The 19,483-nt window shown below is 53.9% G+C and overlaps 8 protein-coding genes across 8 annotated transcripts; 6 read left to right on the top strand and 2 right to left on the bottom strand.

The window, feature by feature from the left end:
- Positions 1-107: 107 nt before the first annotated feature.
- Positions 108-1,528, top strand: BKA58DRAFT_438726 (eIF3 subunit 6 N terminal domain-containing protein; the record flags this gene model as incomplete). The annotated part of the gene is made up of 3 exons (XM_046173613.1): positions 108-608; positions 657-1,252; positions 1,315-1,528. 3 exons carry the CDS (start codon positions 108-110, stop codon positions 1,526-1,528), a joined length of 1,311 nt encoding a protein of 436 aa, XP_046026202.1.
- Positions 1,529-1,839: 311 nt separating this feature from the next.
- Positions 1,840-5,583, bottom strand: BKA58DRAFT_382341 (calcofluor white hypersensitive protein precursor). Its single transcript, XM_046170092.1, has 12 exons — positions 5,357-5,583; positions 5,258-5,303; positions 5,177-5,207; positions 5,088-5,127; positions 4,939-5,035; positions 4,559-4,891; positions 4,383-4,509; positions 4,260-4,295; positions 4,126-4,210; positions 4,032-4,077; positions 2,165-3,981; positions 1,840-2,104 (listed from the first exon to the last, which is right to left on the bottom strand). The coding sequence occupies exons 1-12, from the start codon at positions 5,390-5,392 to the stop codon at positions 1,949-1,951; spliced, it is 2,850 nt and encodes a 949-aa protein (XP_046026203.1). The 5' UTR covers positions 5,393-5,583; the 3' UTR covers positions 1,840-1,948.
- On the top strand, positions 5,519-7,178 carry BKA58DRAFT_149246 (U3 small nucleolar RNA-associated protein 6-domain-containing protein). Its single transcript, XM_046164751.1, has 2 exons — positions 5,519-5,734; positions 5,785-7,178. Exons 1-2 carry the CDS (start codon positions 5,645-5,647, stop codon positions 7,033-7,035), a joined length of 1,341 nt encoding a protein of 446 aa, XP_046026204.1. The 5' UTR covers positions 5,519-5,644; the 3' UTR covers positions 7,036-7,178.
- A 69-nt stretch (positions 7,179-7,247) lies between these two features.
- BKA58DRAFT_438729 (peptidyl-tRNA hydrolase domain-containing protein) lies at positions 7,248-7,938 on the bottom strand (the record flags this gene model as incomplete). The annotated part of the gene is made up of 3 exons (XM_046173614.1): positions 7,248-7,335; positions 7,395-7,655; positions 7,712-7,938. The coding sequence occupies 3 exons, from the start codon at positions 7,936-7,938 to the stop codon at positions 7,248-7,250; spliced, it is 576 nt and encodes a 191-aa protein (XP_046026205.1).
- A 366-nt stretch (positions 7,939-8,304) lies between these two features.
- BKA58DRAFT_149387 (uncharacterized protein) lies at positions 8,305-11,274 on the top strand. Its single transcript, XM_046164753.1, has 5 exons — positions 8,305-9,450; positions 9,500-9,679; positions 9,730-10,153; positions 10,210-10,430; positions 10,480-11,274. Exons 1-5 carry the CDS (start codon positions 8,436-8,438, stop codon positions 10,995-10,997), a joined length of 2,358 nt encoding a protein of 785 aa, XP_046026206.1. The 5' UTR covers positions 8,305-8,435; the 3' UTR covers positions 10,998-11,274.
- Positions 11,275-11,917: 643 nt separating this feature from the next.
- Positions 11,918-13,503, top strand: BKA58DRAFT_382353 (uncharacterized protein). The gene has a single exon (XM_046170093.1). It carries the CDS (start codon positions 11,951-11,953, stop codon positions 13,256-13,258), a length of 1,308 nt encoding a protein of 435 aa, XP_046026207.1. The 5' UTR covers positions 11,918-11,950; the 3' UTR covers positions 13,259-13,503.
- A 1,573-nt stretch (positions 13,504-15,076) lies between these two features.
- Positions 15,077-17,183, top strand: BKA58DRAFT_382357 (acyl-CoA dehydrogenase/oxidase). The gene is made up of 3 exons (XM_046170094.1): positions 15,077-16,374; positions 16,426-16,553; positions 16,680-17,183. The coding sequence occupies exons 1-3, from the start codon at positions 15,304-15,306 to the stop codon at positions 17,014-17,016; spliced, it is 1,536 nt and encodes a 511-aa protein (XP_046026208.1). The 5' UTR covers positions 15,077-15,303; the 3' UTR covers positions 17,017-17,183.
- A 928-nt stretch (positions 17,184-18,111) lies between these two features.
- On the top strand, positions 18,112-18,901 carry BKA58DRAFT_149429 (AN1-type zinc finger protein-like protein). The gene is made up of 2 exons (XM_046164754.1): positions 18,112-18,370; positions 18,452-18,901. The coding sequence occupies exons 1-2, from the start codon at positions 18,274-18,276 to the stop codon at positions 18,868-18,870; spliced, it is 516 nt and encodes a 171-aa protein (XP_046026209.1). The 5' UTR covers positions 18,112-18,273; the 3' UTR covers positions 18,871-18,901.
- Positions 18,902-19,483: the final 582 nt, after the last annotated feature.

Here is a 19,483-nt window from a genome sequence, read left to right on the forward strand (position 1 = left end):
CGCACAGTCCGGCTGCTTTTTTCGTTTCCGAGCCCACCCCACCACGCTCGACATCGCCATATCCTCCTCCCACCACGTCGCCCTTACACCTGCCACAACCACCCACCATGGCGGACTCAGCGGCAACCGGCGCAAATGTCGCCGAACAGTACTCGCTGCTCCCCAAGCTCATGCCCAACCTCGACCGCCATCTCGTCTACCCGCTCCTCAACTTCTCCAGCGATGAAGAAGCCGACCAGACCGTCGAGCAGAAGAAGCTGCTGCTCGAACTGCTCAAGCCCACCAACATGACCGATTTCGTTGGCCAGCTGCACCAGGAGGTCCACGGCCTCGACGACATGTCGGACGAGTTCAAGACCAAGCGCGACGAGGTCCTGAAGAAGCGCGACCAGCTCGAGGAGGCGACCAGCAAGATCAGCGGCCTGCTCGACGACGAGAACGTCGTCACCAACCTGCGCAGCGACAAGCAGCAGAACTTGGCATACCTGAAGGAGAGCCACGGCGTCGACATGGACATGGTCAACCAGCTGCTCGAGTTTGGCCAGTTCCAGTACTCGTGCGGTGTCTACCCACATGCTGCTGAGCTGCTCTACCGCTTCCGCGTTCTGGTACGTTTCGATGCAGACCTGTGGCATATTGCGTACTAACGTCAGCAGACCACCGACGGCGACAAGGAACGCGAGGCCACCTGGGGCAAGCTCGCCTGCGAGATCCTCTCCGTCAACTGGGACTCGGCCATGGAGGAGATTAACAAGCTCAAGGAGATCATCGACACACGCCTCTTCAACAACCCCCTCGCACAGCTCCAGCACCGCACCTGGTTGATCCACTGGTCGCTCTTCCCCCTCTTCAACCACGAATCCTCGCGCGAAACCCTCACCGACATGTTCTTCTCCCCCGCCTACATCAACACCATCCAGACCAACTGCCCGTGGATCCTGCGCTACCTCGCCGCTGCCGTCATCACCGGCCGCAACCGTGGCAGGAACTCGAACCAGTACCAGAAGCAGCTCAAGGACCTCATCAGGATCGTGCGACAAGAAGGCTACGAGTACAACGACCCCGTCACCGACTTCATCAAGGCCCTGTACATCGACTTTGACTTTGAAGAGGCGCAGAAGAAGCTCAGCGAGACGGAGGAGATCTTGAAGAACGACTTCTTCTTGTTGGGCGCCGCTGACTTGTTTGTCGACTCGGCGAGACATCTCATCTCGGAGAGCTACTGCAAGATTCACCAGAGAATCGACATCAAGTGAGTCATTTGACATTTCCGTCCCCCCCCCCCCTCCCAAACACGTACTAACACACAACTAGGGATCTCTCAACTCGCCTCGGTCTCTCACAAGACGAGGGCGAGAAGTGGATTGTCAACCTCATCCGTGACACTCGCGTAGACGCAAAGATCGATTACCAAGCCGGCACAGTCGTCATGAACCACCCACCACAGTCCGTCTACCAACAGGTTATCGAGAGGACAAAGGGAGGCTTCTTCAGGACACAGGTCCTGAGCGCCGCTGTTGCGAAATGAGCGCGACACATTACAGCCGGTCAACTCGTTCGTTTCATAATGCGGGGGGGAAGCCAACAGCTTCTGGGGAGGCGGGGAGACTATGATGGGGGACACGATGATGATCATGAAAGGGATGAAGGAATGATCGAAAAGTCTGGGTTCGGCATTTGGCGCTTTACGAATCAGGCGTGGGCAAGGCTCGCGCACTGCATGCATGGGTATTGGCGTCCTACCATGGCTCTAAAAAGGGCCGTCTGTGTTCCTGGGCAACAGCGCATAAACGCTGTACAAGTAGTGAATGCGAAACGAGTAGTATCCAAGAATCAACATCAGCAATGAAACAACACTATATTGACTTTTCCTTGAAACTATCATACACTTTTAGTCTACTCAATAGACTTCCTCCCACTCCTGCTCTTTCCGGTTCATGCTCACAGATCAAGCATAGTATCTAGGCTCGTTAAAGACATGATACCTATGCCCCCTGACACCCTGTCCCTTGAACAGATCCGGGAACCTCAACCCAGCAGGAACCTGCGACTCATGCAGAAGCTCGTTTCCGTTCTCCGGCTCGCCAACCACGAATTTACCAACCTGCATGACATGGTTAGCACGCCGTTCCTAGCGCCAGGCAATCAGAAAGGAAAAACTTACCTGGAGTTCGGTATCCGTGATAGTGTGTCTAGAGACACGCGCATATCCACTCCTCTTCAGGCCCTTGTAAAGAATGTACTCGCACCATCTATCCCAGTCTGACGGGTCGATGTCCTTCATACCGCTCTTTTCGCCCACGTACGTGTTGTAGTTGCCCTCGCCTGGTTTGATGACGAGGTAAGAGAGGAGGATGGCGGGACGCGGCGTGGCTTTCATGCGTTCAGCCAGGTATTCTGATTGTAAGCGGCGATCCTCGGGGTCCTCTTCCTGGCCCGAGTGGAAGACGAAGACGTCAATCATCTCACCGTAAGCATCAATGGTAGCTTCGATGGCCGGGGCAAGCTCGCCGACCGGTGAGGGGAGGAGATGATGGGTTGAGTTTACGATGGGGAATTTGGAGAGTAGTGCCGAGCCCCACGTGTGCTTGTTGGGGCCTGGGCCGAAGTCGACGTACATGCCTAGATCTTCGGCGAGGAACTGCGTCGTATCGCGATTGCCCATGATGATTCGCTGCAGATCGCTTTCGAGGAGTCCGATGACGTCGACTTCCATTTCCTTGATGAGGTCGCGCATGCGGTACTCCGAAGACCACATGTCGTTGTCGAGGGAGAAGTGGATAGTCCAGATGCCAGCTGTGATAGACTTGGTCTCGGGGTGGTACGGCTTGTAGTCGTAGGACGGGAAGCGTAGGTAGGCGGTAGCAATGGCGATCAACTCTAGAGCCCCTAGAACGTAGAGGTAGTAGGATCGTTGCCTACTGGCAGCTGCCGTGATGACCGCCTTGCCCTTGTAGCTCTTGAGTGCAGGCGGCTGAGCAGAGACACTGAAGACACCGGCACCGATCTGAAGCATCATGGCTGTCATAACCCAGTCTGTGTGCTCGCGAACAAGTGGTCCGCCCGGAACGAACGCGTACGCTACTACCCAGACGTGGAACAGAACCATGAAGTTGTACACCAAGAACCCGAGACCGAATGTGCGGCCTGGTGAGTGGCGCGCCGCATGAGAGATGAGAACAGGTGCTGCTGCCATGGTGTACATGGCGAGAACCAAGGCTCCATAGAAACCAGACCAGTGGCTGGTGGTTGTCAAAACAGCAGCGCCAATAGAGCCTATTCCGTAAAAGGCCCATGACTTAGAGAGGTTGGGCGCGAACAGTCCAATCATAAGACCCAAGCCCATGGCTAGTAGAGTCAGGGTGCCATGGGGAACAGCCAGCGGACCCCGAACAGGGTAACCTTCCCATACCCAAGAGATCATTGTGCTCGAATCGGAGAGAAGCGAGTGCATGGCGAACATGACACCCGCCAAACCAAAGCTGGCAAAAACAGAAGACCCCTTTGTAGGGCCTTGAGCTGGCACATCGGCGCCAGAACTGGCGGTAGATCTGGTCGATACGAGCATCGAAATAAGAGCTACCACGAAACCAGTCCTGTTCCATCCGCCGTTTGCCTCGTGCATGATTGGCCAGATCGGGTTATTCGTCCAAAAGGCAAATTTCGCAATGCTAGAGGCGATCAGACCAATAGCAAAAGCGGAAATGCGTGCTTCAAGGCGATGGGGTTGAGACCGTTCGGCATAGAAGGTAGCAGACCATGCGAGACATGACATTGACAGACCGAAGCCCACGGCAAAGAGTCGGTTGACGGGTGTCTTGGCAAGAAATGCGAGAAGTCCGGAGAGCGAGAGCAGATGGAAGAACCAGACGTAGCGAGTAGCCAGGTAACGGAGGGGCTTGATGCCGAGTAAGAAGGGAGTGACGGTGCACATGACCAAGGCCTCGTATCCAGAGATACCCATGTGCCAGAGAGGAAAGTCTAGATATGATCAGCAGAAGTCACGATCGCAAGGGAGAATTCGAACATACACCAGACGCAGACACCGAGTGAAGTCAGCATGGACCAGAAGACGAACTATAGAGTAATTAGTCACGTCCAATGACACCACGTAATGCCACTCACGCCGTTGTACACGTCTGCAGCGGCATAGATGAGTCCGAACCAAGAAAAGGCACCTGAAAAGGTCGCGTTCATTTCCTTGTTTTTTCTGCTCCTGTCAGTGACGCGTAGAGCCTCGGGAAACAGTAGTGACTTACTCCTGAATACTGTCGGATGTCGACTTGGAGCCCGCACTACAAGACATGTCTTATCAGAAAGTGTCCATAAGAAGTATAGATTCGTGATGCGTGTCTATCTATATTGGGAGACGAGGAACGTACAGGCGAGATACACCTCGAACATCCTTTATGACAACCTCCAAGTGTTGGAACTCGATCATCGTGACGGCATCGAAGCCTACATCGAGCAAGACCAGCGCCCATTCGAAGAAAGCGTAGATGGTATATGCTGCAAAGACGTTAGCGATGGCAAAAAATAGTGGAATTTGCAAACGTACCTCCAGCCACTCGGTGCACTTTGTGTTGGATGAAGAAGTAGATCAACGGTACCAGAGTTCCGAAGAAGCTGCCAGCAAGGACCTTTCGGTACTTGAGGGCAGTAGGGTTCTTAGGGCTAAGAGCAACACAGCCCAGGGTCCACGGCAGCGTCGCAACAAGGTATGAGATCATGAAAATGTCGTGCCAGTCGTGGTCGTCGGTAGAGGTAACATATGTCCATCCTCCACAGGTCAAGGTCCGAAAGATGCCAACGCCAGCGATGAACTTGGGGAGGGACGAGTTGGGTCGGCGGGTCAAGATGTACCAAAGGCCGACGAGGGCGAATCTTGGGCCTGTAAAGCTTAGCATATTCCTTTGTACGCCGTGTCCCGTTCCATACCAGATGTCAGAGCGATGAAAAGCATAAAGACCGAACGCTCAGGATAGCGGTCGCCAATGGTCGCGGACACGGATGGGAACCATTCATCTGGGTAACCCTGGGCACGTCAATGGTTGGCTCTGGGTCTGGTGTGATCCCCGGGGACTAACATAAAACTCGTTTTGCACAATCTTGTGGTAGTGTAGCCATCTGTGTGTGTTCAGCCGTGTCGTGGGGTAGTAAAGAGCGAGATGCGTACATTCCGACTACGAGGGCTCCGACAAAGGCACCTTTGGTATTTGTTAGTCCGTTGATATCTGTCGAGGACATATAAACGTACAGTAGGCCATGGCGGTATGCGAATACGATATCCATTTCCCATTGAACTACATCTGGTGAGCATGCGGAGCTCTCGGGGGTGAGGCCGGACTGCGCGTACCGTAGCGACAGTGTCGCCGTCCTTGTCCTTGACCATGGTAGAAAATTCAAGTAGGCTTTCAGCAGCAGTGGACCATTGAACCTGAAAAAGGCAGCAAAAGAGCGTCGAGAATTGATGATGCGCAGTCCAACACGCGCGTCTCCTGAAGTTGCAATGGTCAGGGTTCGCGCTTCCGAGGTCCGTAGGCCAAGGCGCTACCCGCGGGAGCAACTTTAGCCTAACTTTTTTCTAGAGAAGTTAACTTTTCTATCCCAACTCTACCAGCAACAACACCTCGGACGCGCAAACATGGCCGGACCCAGTGACAAGGCGCGTTTCTACCTCGAGCAGTCGGCGACAGAGCTGAACGAGCTTGAGCGCAAGAAAATCTTTACACGGGTATGCTAGGCCGCCTTGCGCGCAACGCCAGGTTCGCTAACATGCCATAGGAAGAAATCAGCTCCATAGCGAAGAAGCGCTCAGACTTCGAGCACATTATCAATGCACGCGGCTCGCACCCCGAAGACTACATGCGGTACATTGAGTTCGAGAAGAACGTCGACGCCCTCCGCCGCAAACGAATAAAGCGCCTGGGTGTACGGTACAAGGGCTCTGGCCAGCGCACCATCTACTTTCTCTACAACCGGGCGACGCGCAAGTTCTCGGGTGACCTGGTGCTATGGATGCAGTACATCGACTTCGCGCGCAAGGACAAGGCATACAAGCGGCTGAACGACATCTTCACATCTGTCGCTCGACTCCACCCCACCAAGCCTGACATATGGATCCTCGCGGCCAACTACTTCATGGATACGCAGGCGGATATCACGAATGCGCGAAGCTACATGCAGCGAGGACTACGCTTCTGCAAGAACTCCGAGGTTATGTGGCTGGAATACGCAAAGCTGGAGACCATCTACGTTGGAAAGATCGCTGGTCGGCGCAAGATTCTCGGTCTGGACATTGATCGTACAAAGAAGGCAGGCACAGACGAGGACGGCGACGAAGACATGATTGCGCTTCCGGAAGTAACGGCAGAGGATGTGAATCCCAGCTTGAAGCAGGACGATGGTGTGGACGAGGTGGCGCTGCAGAACCTGGCGTCTGCGCCAGTGCTCACTGGTGCTATTCCACTGGCAGTCTTTGACTCCGCCATGAAGCAGTTCCAGGGCAAGCCCAAACTTGCGGAGAAATTCTTCGACATGTTTGCCGAGTTTAGTCAGCTAGCCTGCATACCACGCATCTTGCAGCACGTGCTAGATTACCTGCAAGAGAACTCTCCCCATGCCGTAGAAACTGCAATCTGCAGGTTCCGCATGCTGCTATCTGGCTGCGACCCAAGCGATCCAGAGATTGCCCTTGCATTGAGCAAGGCCCTGGACTTGATAAGCTCTACCGTCCAGCAACATCCCAAGGAGATTGCCAACATCTCCGAAGTCGCTGTTCGACAGCTGTTATCTCTGCATCGGTTACTCGCGGATAGCGATTCGTCCTTGCAGAAGGCATCGCGTGCAGCACTGCGCAAGTATGTACGAGCGATGGAAGACGGTCAAGGATCTGGCGATCAGGTTGCTAGATTGGGCGAATTGTTGCGGAAGCAAGGGAAGAAAGAGGATGCAAAGTTGCTATTTCAGACAGGCATCAAGTACTGGGCTGCGAATGAAACGCTCCAGAAACTTTCTGCAGCCACGGAAACGTGAAGGATCAAGGGACTTGGTCAGCAGACTAATAGTACCGAGCACTCGTGCATCAAGTATTCTTCCTATCTCTTATCGGGAGGCACGCCACACTACACCGCTACAGTCATGCTCGCACTATCGTGAGATGCACTACGATTCAGCGGTAGAACCACGTCACCTGCACGTTGCGCTGAGCTATGGTGCTGTGGCAGGCCGCTTCCCCGCAGACCGCTTCACTCGTCACCCCGGCTTCGCCGCGACGTCTTCTTAGCGCTCTGCTGCTTCTTGCTCTTGAGGCGGCGCTCGTTATCTGACTTCTGTCTGGCGTCTTATCAGCTTTCGGGCCGTCGCCTGGGCTATCGGAAAGTGCGACGACATACAGTTGTTTGACACGCTGCACCTGTGCTGTCGACGTCTCGGCGGGCACAGCATCTTGTCCGGCTCGGGCAATGGCCTCGTATATGCGCCTGTAGCAGTTCTGAGCATTGTCGCTCTGCTTTCGACTGTCGTCGGCCTGGACTATTATAGCATTGGATCTAGCAGCAACGTAGCGAGAACGTCTAATTTCGCCATGTAGGGCTGCAGGGATGTGGTGCAACAACGCGTCGAGAGGCACCTTCAACGTAGCTTTAGAATTGACTCTTGCTGCCCGTTTAGTATAGCGCCGTGTTAAAAAAAGTGGTGTAGTGTGTCATACTTGTTTACATTTTGGCCGCCCGGACCTGATGATCTGCTGAAGCTCAATTCGCCAATGCTCTTGAGAGGGATCTTTTCTGCATGGAGCTCCGCGAGCCAGGTGCGTGCAGCCTGGACCTCGTCGCCAGTGGCACTGCTGCTATGCCCTCGACAGTAAATTATTCGGCGCGCTCCTGGCAACAGCGCAGGAGAGGAGATGAGCGAATGAGAAAGAAGGCGTCGCAGCATCACCGGTCGCGCAAATTGCTCACGTTGGCCTTTGTCAAGATGAGATCATGTCGCAACCGCAATAGCTCGAGCTAGGGTCAACATGACCATTTTAACCATAAAACGGACGCTAGAAGCAGACTAAAACGCATCACGTGTACGAAGCCTAGCCAGACCAGTTCTCGATTCCAGGCGCTCCTCGGAGTCGATGCGGCGCCGAATCCCAACATCTGCTGCACTACATCTCTCTTCCTGATATTTCCTGACTGCACCACCGTCTCTTGCCACTTTTACGGGGCCCGCTCTCGCTTCTGTGCCTGTGGCTGTCGCGTCTGCCCTCATCCATCACATATACCTAGGTAGCATCTAGCCAGCCCCGCCATCCGTCGTCTTCTCCTAGTGCTCCACCTGCAGCTCTCCAGCCCTTGTCGCGACGGTGCGTTTTCGTAGATGCTTTGAGTTGACTTCCCTTCACCACGCCTTGTCTGCCAGCTCTGCGCTCTGGCTCCGCAGTCTACATGAGACCCAACTCGAGTCCGCCGCAACAAGCTGAGCACATACGGCACCAGTCGCTGACGCCCGAGAGCCCGCGCCCGCAAAACGTCCCGTCGCCCGCCAACATTCCCATCCTCGTAGAGCACATGGATGCGAACTATAGTCATGTCTCCCACAGCAACGACTCTGCCGCGCCCGCCCACAGCTCCCACGCGAACGCGAACACGTCGACGCCGTACTTCGCCGACCCGTCTTCGACCGCCAGCTTCCAGAGTATAGGCGTACAAGGGGCAGGGCATGATGCGCCGGGCGCGTTCGCGCAGTCGGCTGCTTTTGGCGGCAGCATGGGTACGCAGCCGCATGATACCTCTTCAATGCAGAATTTCACCTCACAGCTCCAGTCGCGCGCTGCGTCGGCGAGTGACGCGCCGCAGCCGGCTGCTCAAGGTTTTTCTTCTGCGTACCCATACCCCCATGACCATGCCTATGCTGCTCAGCAAGCGCCCGCCCAGTCTGCCCAAGGCGCTCACTACCAGACTGACGCGCACACTGGCTCCAATGTTGACGTACAAGCCCTCTTGGACTCTCTGACACCTGCTGCCAACAATGCGCCTGCAGCCCAATATGCTTCTGCACAAATGTCCTCCCAGTCGCCGCAGACGCAGCACCATGCCTCGTCGTTGCCCTCGGCCATCAATCTCCCTGCGAGACCACCTACCCAAGATCAGCCCGCTACGCACCCCAACTATAACCCCAGCGATGACATCAGATCCTATCACCCACAGAGTCAGCAAGCTCCCATCGCCCAGCAGAGAGGCAATGGATCTCTTCAGCCCATGAATGTGCAGAGTCAGGACTATTCCACGTCCAATCAGGCTCAGCAGCAGCCGGGTGATCGAAGCGAAACGCCCGACGATGAGGATCAGCGGTGGCCGCCCGAGGTCAACAGAAGATACGAGGAGTTTTTGGATCAGGAGAGGAAGTTTGTGACGGAGGGGCAATGGGACCAGTTTCCCATGGGTTCGCGTCTGTTCATTGGTGAGCTGAGATTGTTTTTGCACCAAGGATGCGCCTAACCGATTCTTAGGAAATCTCCCCACCGAAAAAGTCACCAAGCGAGACATCTTCCACCGTTTCTACCGCCACGGCAGGCTTGCGCAGATATCAATCAAACAGGCATATGGCTTTGTCCAGTTCTTGGACTCGGAATCATGTCGCAGAGCTCTGGATGCCGAGCAAGGGCAGGCAGTGCGCGGGAGGAAGATGCGTATGTCATGTCAATCATTTCACTGCTGGACAGTTGACTAACTATGACAGACCTTGAGATCTCCAAGCCTCAACGCAACACGAAGAAGATCGAGCCGCCGAACCCAACACCGCGTCGACGTTCACGTTCGCCAGATTATAATAGGGGCGGTACAGGACCGGCACCTAGGGAAAGTCGTTATGTAGGGCATCCAAACTCCATGTCCCCTAGGGATCGACGTTTTCGTGATCGGGACGATTATCGGCCCATGCGATCGCCTTCGCCGCGAGCCCCGCCTCGGGGCGTACGCTCGCGGGACAGAAGCCGGGATAGGTTTGATACGCGATACCGCAGCCGGTCCAGAACACCACCGCGCAGGCACAGAAGTCCATCCCCGCGTCGCGACTATACAGAGGATGGATTGGACCTACGGCGCCGACTACCCCACGAGGTGCCTGACATCCAGATTCTTGTGCTCAACGAAGGTCTCCCTCGGTAAGTTCGGAACGAACAACTATTGCTTTATATCAAGGTCGCTAATCCAGTGGTAGTGACTTCATCCGCTACGTCGAAGATACTTTCCGCTCGCAAAATCTCCGTAGTAACGTTCTGATATTGAGTGGCCGGTTCCCTGAACCAGCTGTAGTCCGAAGACAGATCCTTGAGGGAGTTTTGGCCATTGTGAGGCTTGATACTACCGGCCTTACCAAGGGCAAAGTTAGCGTCCAGATATTCGACCGACGTGGCGGTGCAAACAACGTCCAGTTCAACGGTACGATTGCTTATGATATACATGTGCGATTACTGACTCATGTGCCCAGAATATGCCGATCTTGACCCCACGACCGCTGGCCTCCTCGTCAATAATGCCAAACAAAGCCAATCTCGCCCGGTCCTGCCACCATCATCCTCGTACGGCTTCGCTCAGACCCTACCTCCGCACTTTGCCCAGCCAAACAACCCCTTTCCATCCCTGCCGACCAGTCAGCCGAACATCTCCAACCTCATTGCATCTCTCGACGGTGCAAGCTTGTCTCAGCTCCTCGGCGCAATGTCCGGCAATAATATGCCTCAGAATACGCAACCCACGCCGAACCAGGGATTGAATGCTGATCTTGCACGCCTGTTGGCTCAAGTGCCTAGCCCTGCGCAAACACCTGGCTTCAGTGCCCAGGCCCAGCCGCATCTCGCACAGCTGGGCAACCAATTCCCCGCGCTTGCTTCTCTTTTCGCCAACCAGAGCCAGGCTGTCGCTCCACCAGTGCAGACACCTACTCAAGCCGGTCCCGCGCCGGATATGTCTGAGATCATGGCCCAACTGGCCCAATATCAACGCTAAAAGTCCCATTCCGTATATCCAGAAGCCTAGACACCAAACACGGCTGTCTCGAACCTTTCCAACAGATAAACTCGACATTACTACAATAGCCCAAATCCTGTATACCGCTCCTTCCGCACATGTATCGACATGGTGTATGTCCAACCGACCAACCCCGACTGCGCCCTTTACCCAGCCCTTGCAAATAGCCATGTATCTTCCACGAGCCAGCTCATCGAACAAACAGTAACCCATTCTGGACCCATGCTATCTGCTTGGCCATAACTGGTGAAGCTCCAAGGCCCTCGCATCCTCATTTCGCGCAGCAACACCATGGAGTACCCTTGCGACAATTCCCTGGCAACTTGATCATTACCCACGCGACTCACACGTTTTCTAGCGGCTCACCCCCTGGTTTGACGTGCGCCATAAACCCTCGATGAGGCCCCGATCCGATTCTCAACTGCTTCTCATGTTTTGCTCCTTTTCGTTTTCGTTTCTCTGGCCTGCCAATGCCCGGCTCCTGTATCTTCTACGAGTTTCCTTGGTCCTAACGTATGGTGGTTATTTTTCCTTATCCAATCTGATGTAGCGTTCTGCGAGGTGTTACTTGGCGCACAATACTGATGCTATGCATATGTGCAAGGGGTTTCCATAGGTCATCGGGGGTTGGTTGGCGCTTTGAGTTTTTTTTTTTCGTTATTGTAGACATGGGTACGAACAGGCGCAGCCAGTGGTGGAATCGACGAAGCAATATGGCGTGCACTACGGCATAGACAGGACATTTCAAGTTATTCAGACTGTGCTGTATATCTTGAGAAAATAGCGACGATTTTGAAATATACATCATGCAATCACCATAATCACTAGTCTACCAAGTCGAGTTAGTGCAAACACGAGGTGTGATGACATCGTGTCGTGGCGAAGGCGCGCGGACAGGGATCAGCTCGACCCAGTTTTTTCTTCCCTTACGAATGAGAAACGTCACCACTAGAGCCGACACTCGCTCAGCGGGTGCTTCATCGCAGAATCACGTCCCTAACCACCCGATCAGGAAACCACTGCCGATGTTTTCTACGTTGGTCGTACCGGCGCGATTGAATGGTGTCGTCGCAAATCTACAATGCCGCCGCGGTATACACATACGTGCCATTGCGCCGGCATTGGGAAGTCAGACGTGGCATGATGGATCGAGGAATACCGCACAGAGGAGGATTCTTGCAAAGAGATGGGAGACACAAAGAAGGGCGCATGCCTCATCCACAGCAGCGCCGGTGAAAAACACAAGATATGGTGGGGCCATGCCACCTTCTCCCACCAAAACAACCAAGACGAATACACCCGCGAAGACAACTTCTCCCAGGAAACCTCAGTCCTCTCCTCTTGTTCCCGCGCAAACACCCACCTCGAAAGCCACAACCGTCCCCACGCTGCGAGCGAAAGAGAAACTGAACCCACCACCGTTTACATACGCCCCCGATATATCTGTTCCCGCACGAACACCAGACCAGAACGTCGTCAAGTGGTTATATCGCGCCGGTCGCGCATACCTTACCTTCTACAAAACGGGCATATCGCATGTCCGGCAAACATCCAAACTTGCAAAGACGCTGCGCCAAAAGGCTGCGCAAACACCCAACAAAGATATCACCGAAGTTTTGTCAAGGGCGGAATGGCAGATTGTGCAAAGGAGTAGGCTGGATACATTGAGGTTGCCAGCGTTCGGCTTCTTGGTCTTGTTGCTTGGAGAGTGGTTACCACTCGTTGTCATGTACATCACACCCGTCATTCCAGAGGCATGCCGGATACCCCAGCAGGTCCAACGCGCGTTACGAAAACGTGAAGACAAACGACAAGACCGGCTAAGAAGGATCGCCCTAGACGCCATGCGACTGATGAGCAGAGATCGACCACCTATCGGGAGCACATCATCTGACACGCCCTCTGTCTCCCTGCCAAAGAGTGGGCAAGTCATGCCAGTCACCACGAAGAACTGGAACGAGATGACACTTTTTGAACTCTCGCTTACCGCCGCACAACTTGATTGCTACCCTGCACTGTTCGACTGGCTTCCTGTGACAGCCCCCAAGTTTCTCTTGCAACGCAATGTCAGGAAGAAACTGGAGTATTTGAAGACGGACGATAAGTTGATTCAGCGCGACGGCGGGTGGGAAGCTCTCGGGAAGCAAGAGCTTCAGAGGGCTTGTGTGGATAGAGGTCTGCCTGTGCTGGGGAAGAGGGAGGATGAGCTAAGGAAGGCGTTGGCGAAACTTCAGGGCTAAGATGGCATTTGAGGGCGATAGTCAGTTCGCATACGACTATAGGTGACTTACAAGACGGTTAGATGATGCTCGGGGGCTGCTATAGACATGTAGACATTTTGGCTTGTCGGTGGTATGAACACGCGAGATACCCAAATACTATACTTCTTATGACCAAGTCGATAGGTGCGCTTCCTGTTTGAACATATTTGAGCCATCATCTAGGCACAATTCTATGTACGATTCACAAAGTATGAAACTAGCTTCCTTGGTCGCTGCGTGCTTCGCTCATTTCAGTGATGTCTATGCAACAGCATGAAGCGAAACAAATACTAATGTGCGTTGGCGCGAAAATACACAACATCCATCGCGATTTCGATATGCCATGAATTCCAGACAACGACGTCTAAAAGACAGTACATCTGCGACTCGAATGAAACAATATCATATGTGCATGGAGTGCAAATGGCAACACAGCGTCCTTCACTCGCGCAGCGTTGGGAGCGACAGCGAGACGTTACCAGATTGGGCAAGTTGAGCAAACCGTTGTCGATTACGGCACTATTGGAGGGGCAGAGGGCAGAATGGCAAACGATGGAAGCAAACGAGGGGCATGGCGGGGTGTTTTGAGGTGGGATGTTGAAGGAGGGGTGGAGGGGCAAACAGTTTTTTCCTGTTGAGGAGGGTGATGAGTGAGGGGCACGACGCGGTTGACTTTGCTTTCACCAACACTAATTTTCTTGGGGGCGATGATCTGCTGGGCAAATGACATGGTTCGGTATGGTGAGAGGAGAATGGAGATGCGCGGGACTTGGAGAGCTTGTCGACGAAGGAATAGGTAAAATGGGTTTGTGGTACCTATCTACTACTAATTTTTCTCTGGATTTCGACAGCAACCTTTGACGTTATCCGTCAAAACATTCATCATTACCTTGTGCAATTGGTTCGGTCCTATGAGACACTCTAAGAACGTTGGAGTTAATGATACAATCCAGTGCAAGAGACCAGGTTATTCGTCTTGAATGCTTCCGAAGCGAAATCATTGAATATGTGTGCTTCGCATATCCTATTGCAGGTGACCTCGTTGTTGGCATCTCTGCGAATTATACCAGAACAGCAGCGATCAGGATGGTGTGTTGACCTTGCTGTCAGTATAGTTTTTTTTTTCAATATTACATTTCACTTCTTCTGCAACCAGGGATCTGGTGGCATGTCATCATGCTTCTGAGCGACGTGGCTGCGCCTCAACACTACTTCGTCCGTTCGGAGATAGGTTCTTGTCTGTATGACGCGGGGCTAGGGGTAATGTAGCCGTTTGATGGAGTTACAGAATGGTTGACTACTCGAGGCTGCCATGGAAGCAGTCCAATGAGTCGCAATCTCTGATGTCTATGATCATCTTCTCATACGCCTAGTCATACTGAACATATTGGTTAGAAGATCCGATTGAAGCTGCCATAGTGCGCAAAAATGAACTTTGAATTCGTCGTGTAGACAGTGTTTCGCTGCGATGAGGGAAAGGTGATGCCAGTTTCTGCCAGTACCCAGATCGCAAAACAAGGCCGAGATGGAAGTATGTACAGACACTGATGGATCGCTTTTCGAAAGATGGCATAATAGCCGATCTAGTGGAATTGATCAATTAACTAACAGGTTCCAGAGGCGACTAGATCAAGTTGAAAGCACAGTCGGTGGCGTGCCGCATGAACGAAAGCTAAGAAACAATGGCGCAGTTAGAGAAGACAGAAGAAGTGTGGTTGCCGCTGGTCTGCCGCGAGAATTCTACAACCAATAGGCGGTGTTGGAGAGGCGATTACGCTCTGCCTCGGCATCTTCCCCAGACGTTGTCTGCAGGCAGGTGCTCTTGCTCCACACAAAGACGGAGCGCTGCGCGGAGGGGGCTAGCTCATCTCGTAGACCGAGGCCAAACGTCTAGAGACCCATAATGTAGTCGCGTCTGCTGCTCGATCTCCTTTCATCCTCGAGCTCCTTAAACGTCCTCTTGCCACGCATCAGGTCGTACCTTCCTCGTCCACCCGGTCGCCTCCTTCCCACACACCGTCGACATGCCTCACGCCTCCCTCACACGCGATTCGGTCGCTTCGCACAACACGCCCGAAGACCTCTGGTGCATCATTGACCACAAAGTCTACGACCTCAGCGATTTCGTCGATGCCCACCCTGGCGGCTCCGTTGTGCTCGAGCAAGTAGCCGGCCAAGATGCAACGACCGCGTTTTACAACCTACACCGACAGGAGGTTCTTGACAGGTACCAGGAGCTATGCATCGGCACCATCGAGGGCGAGAAGTCCGAGGTGATTGTCGGAAAGCCTGGCGACCTGAGCCCAGTACCATACGCGGAGCCATTGTGGTTGCGACCGCAGTTCAAGAGTCCCTACTTCAAGGAGAGCCACCGCGCACTGCAGAAGGAGGTCCGCAAGTTTGTCGACACACACGTCACGCCCGAGGCGCAACAAAAGGAGAAGGATGGTACATACATCAGCCAAGAGTTGATCGACAAGATGGCCGCGAACGACATGCTAGCCATGCGTCTTGGACCTGGAAAGCATCTCCACGGCAAGAACCTGATGGGTGTCGTCAAGGGCGAGGAGTTTGACTATCTCCATGACCTCATCCAGGCGCAGGAAGGTGTACGCGCAAACGCGCGTGGATTCCAAGACGGCAACATGGCAGGCATGACCATCAGCTTGACAGCCGTCTTGCAGTGGATGCCTGAATCTGAGCTGAAGACGCGCGTGGTCAACGAAGTGCTGAGTGGCAAGAAGAAGATGTGCTTAGCCATCACCGAGGCTTTTGCGGGGTCAGATGTCGCCGGAATCAGGACCACTGCAACCTTGACGCCAGACGGCAAGCATTATATCGTACGAGGCACAAAGAAGTGGATCACCAACGGAATGTTCAGCGACTACTTCGTCACAGGCTGCAAGACGGACAAGGGCTTCTCTGTGCTGCTCATCGAGCGTGACGAGGCCGTCGAGACGAAGCTGATCAAGACGAGCTACTCCACCACCGCCGGCACCGCCTACGTAGAGTTCAATGATGTGAAGGTACCAGTAGACCACCTACTGGGTAAAGAGCACCAGGGCTTCGTTGTTATAATGAGCAACTTCAACCACGTATGTCACTCTGGGTAGATGACGAAGGCGTTTGAACTGACAAACATTAAGGAACGATTTATGATGGCATGTGCCGTCATCCGACAATCGCGAACTGTTGTCGAGGAATGTCTCAAGTGGTGCAACCAGCGGATTGTCTTTGGCAAAAAACTGATAGAGCAACCCACTATCCGTCAGAAGTGAGTATTGCCTCCAAAGATAGCCTTCTTGTCCCACCGGTGCATCCGTCGGATGAGACCTCGCTACATTACCTTGCTTGCACCGCAGGAGCTAAATTCGATCGAACGCTGCTGACAATACTCCAGGCTTGCAAAGATGATCTCACACGTCGAGGCCAATCAAGCATGGCTAGAGTCCATTGCCTACCAAATGACACACATGTCGTACGCTCAGCAATCGAAGCTGCTTGGTGGACCTATCGGTCTGCTCAAGTCATTTGCTACCCGCTCTGCACACGAGATCGCAGATGAAGCCGTCAACATCTTCGGAGGTCGCGGAATTACACAAGGCGGTATGGGCCGGGTGATTGAGCAGTTCCACCGCACATATAAGTTTGATGCTATTCTCGGAGGCACCGAGGAGATTCTTAGCGACTTGGGTGTACGGCAGGCGATGAAGGACTTCCCCAAGAGCATGTTGTAGGCTGGTGCTGGAAGCGGTGTATACTAGTAGCGTATTGATATTTGGTGCATAGCGGCACCTGTTAGGCCGAACAACCAAAGATGCACAAGTACAAACTCTAAAGCGGTGCAGAAGATTGTGAAACGCTTCTAGAAGCAACGGCGATGCTGTGACATGACGGAAATAACGTATGCGCGGGGAAAGCCCATGTTCGGACAGTGTTTGACCATGCAGGCGTACAAATCGATGGACGTGTCCCCAGTACCAAGGTTCTACCGCGCACCGATCCAAGCGGTCGTCGCACAGACGATGGATGATGGGCGGATGATTGCATGACTCCAGATGATCAACGGCAGAGCCGTAGCGAGTCGGAGCATTAGGCCTTGTGCATATGTCGTAACGAAGCATGTCCAATCGACACGAGGCGGCGATAGTCAACACCAAGGATGAGTGTCGTTGTTTTATGACGATAGTCGTGCAGCCTCACACAGCGCATAGCCGTCATGCACGCGCCACGACGACGGCCAATCGTAAACACTGGCGCAGGCCGGGCTCAACGCCTCATCCGGCACAGCAGAATGCCAGGCGCTGTCGTCCACGTGTTAGACGTCTGAATGCGGCAACAAGCGAGGGTATGCATGAGACGCGATCTAGATTGCATTTCACAGGTGGCAGACAGGAGTGGACGCGCGATACGTGTCACATGCAAAAGGCAACTCGCGCGAGGGATGGGGTGCGAGTATATGCACGACCGTATCGGACACGTGAGACGACGTTGTTCTGGCAAAGGCAAGGTTGGCGACAAAAGCAGCGGGTGGTTGAAGGGTGAGAGGTTGGCGATGGTGATGGATATGGAATACCATGGAAGAAGTTCGGCTAGTCGCAGCCGCCCTGCATCGGGGAGGCAAAGACGCGCTGCGAACGCATATCGGCTCGAGTCGTGTGCAGTTTAGCAGTGCCATCGGTCGGACCAAGCCCTGGAGGCACCAGTGACAGCATGGGGCTCCATCTGCCTTTCTTTAAGAAGCGGTCTGCGTCACCTTCACCTACTTGATCTCCATCTATCACCCACACCTGCTGCTGCTGAACCATTCACTCTTAGTCATACCACGCACCTTGTCGCCTCTCGTACACACTGCTCTCTACCCTGTCGACTATCGCCGTTATCTAGCCGCGCCGCAGCGTCATCACCACTCGCCGAGCACCCCAGCCTCACTACAGGGCTCTCTCACGACTCTCCCAACCCACTCCCTCCACCACCGTCTCTACACCGTCACCATGCGCCGCTCGTCCAGCATCAGCAGCATCAGCTCGTCCAGCTCCGAGTCCGAGGAGACGATGCAGATCTTCGTCAAGACCGTGTCCGGCAGCAGCAGTAAGTCGTTGCCGCCACCGTTCCGAGGCTCGGAACCGGTCGCATCATGAAGTCACGGCAAGGGCTAACATTGTGCACCAGCAATTCCTCTCACAATCCCTTCAAATACATCCATAAGCACGCTGCGCTCTCTCCTCGCCCTCCGCACCAACCTCTCCGCTCCCTCGGACCTGCGCATCGTCCACGCCGGCAAGCACCTCTCGTCACCCGACACCACCCTGGCTGATTACGCCATCGGGCCCAATTCCACCCTCCACCTCGCCCTTCCTCTGCGCGGCGGAATGCCCCCCAAGAAGATCCGCTGCTCCTTCAAGGACTGTAAGGACCGCGCCCAGCCCATCGTCGGCGACTGCGGCTTCTGCAATGGCCGACACTGCAGTCGTCATCGCATGCTCGAGGACCACAAGTGCGTGGGACTCGAGGACTGCAAGAAGGAGAGCCACGACCGGAATGCGGATAAGTTGAACAGCGAGCGCACCGTTGCTATCAAGGGCGTTTGAGTCACGGCGGTTGGGACACCCACGGCGTGTGCTTGGTAATGACTCTACCTCGAGCGATTTGGTCATGGGCCATCTGCAGCTCTGCTTTCCACGCGCCGAACCAATGGCGCTGGGGGCTTTGTCTTTTTATTCTTGCTCTTCTCGATTGCAAACATGGCATAGTAATCTTTGATCCCTGGAGCATGGCGTTTTGAGGGTAGCGTCTGGCGAACTGTATTTGTAGCTAGAGCAATGATAGCCGTTCTATATGAAGACTTCCACTGGTGGCGTGATGTGCTGTCTTCCACTCTATCAATAAGTATTTCATTCTTGTTACGACGGCGTCCTGGCTGGTGAAATGAATGCAACATGGTCTCGCGAATCTATCACTTTACAACTTGATCGTGAAATTCATCCCGAGTATCTACCAAACGTGAAAATAGATAATTCGTCAAATTGATTGCGTGGCAGGATGAAATTACGCACCTAACCTACACATCCACCCAAGTTCGCTTTGTCTTCAGAGCGCACTCCTGGTCGAACCGCGGCTTTTCTGGCCGTTTTGTCAGCGTCTTATTTTCCTCAAGTAATCATACGCGCGTTCGTCGGCGATGTTTCGGATCCCCTCAACACC

This window comes from Alternaria rosae (assembly GCF_020736505.1).
Source record: "Alternaria rosae strain MPI-PUGE-AT-0040 chromosome Unknown BKA58scaffold_4, whole genome shotgun sequence".
Taxonomy (NCBI): domain Eukaryota; kingdom Fungi; phylum Ascomycota; class Dothideomycetes; order Pleosporales; family Pleosporaceae; genus Alternaria; species Alternaria rosae.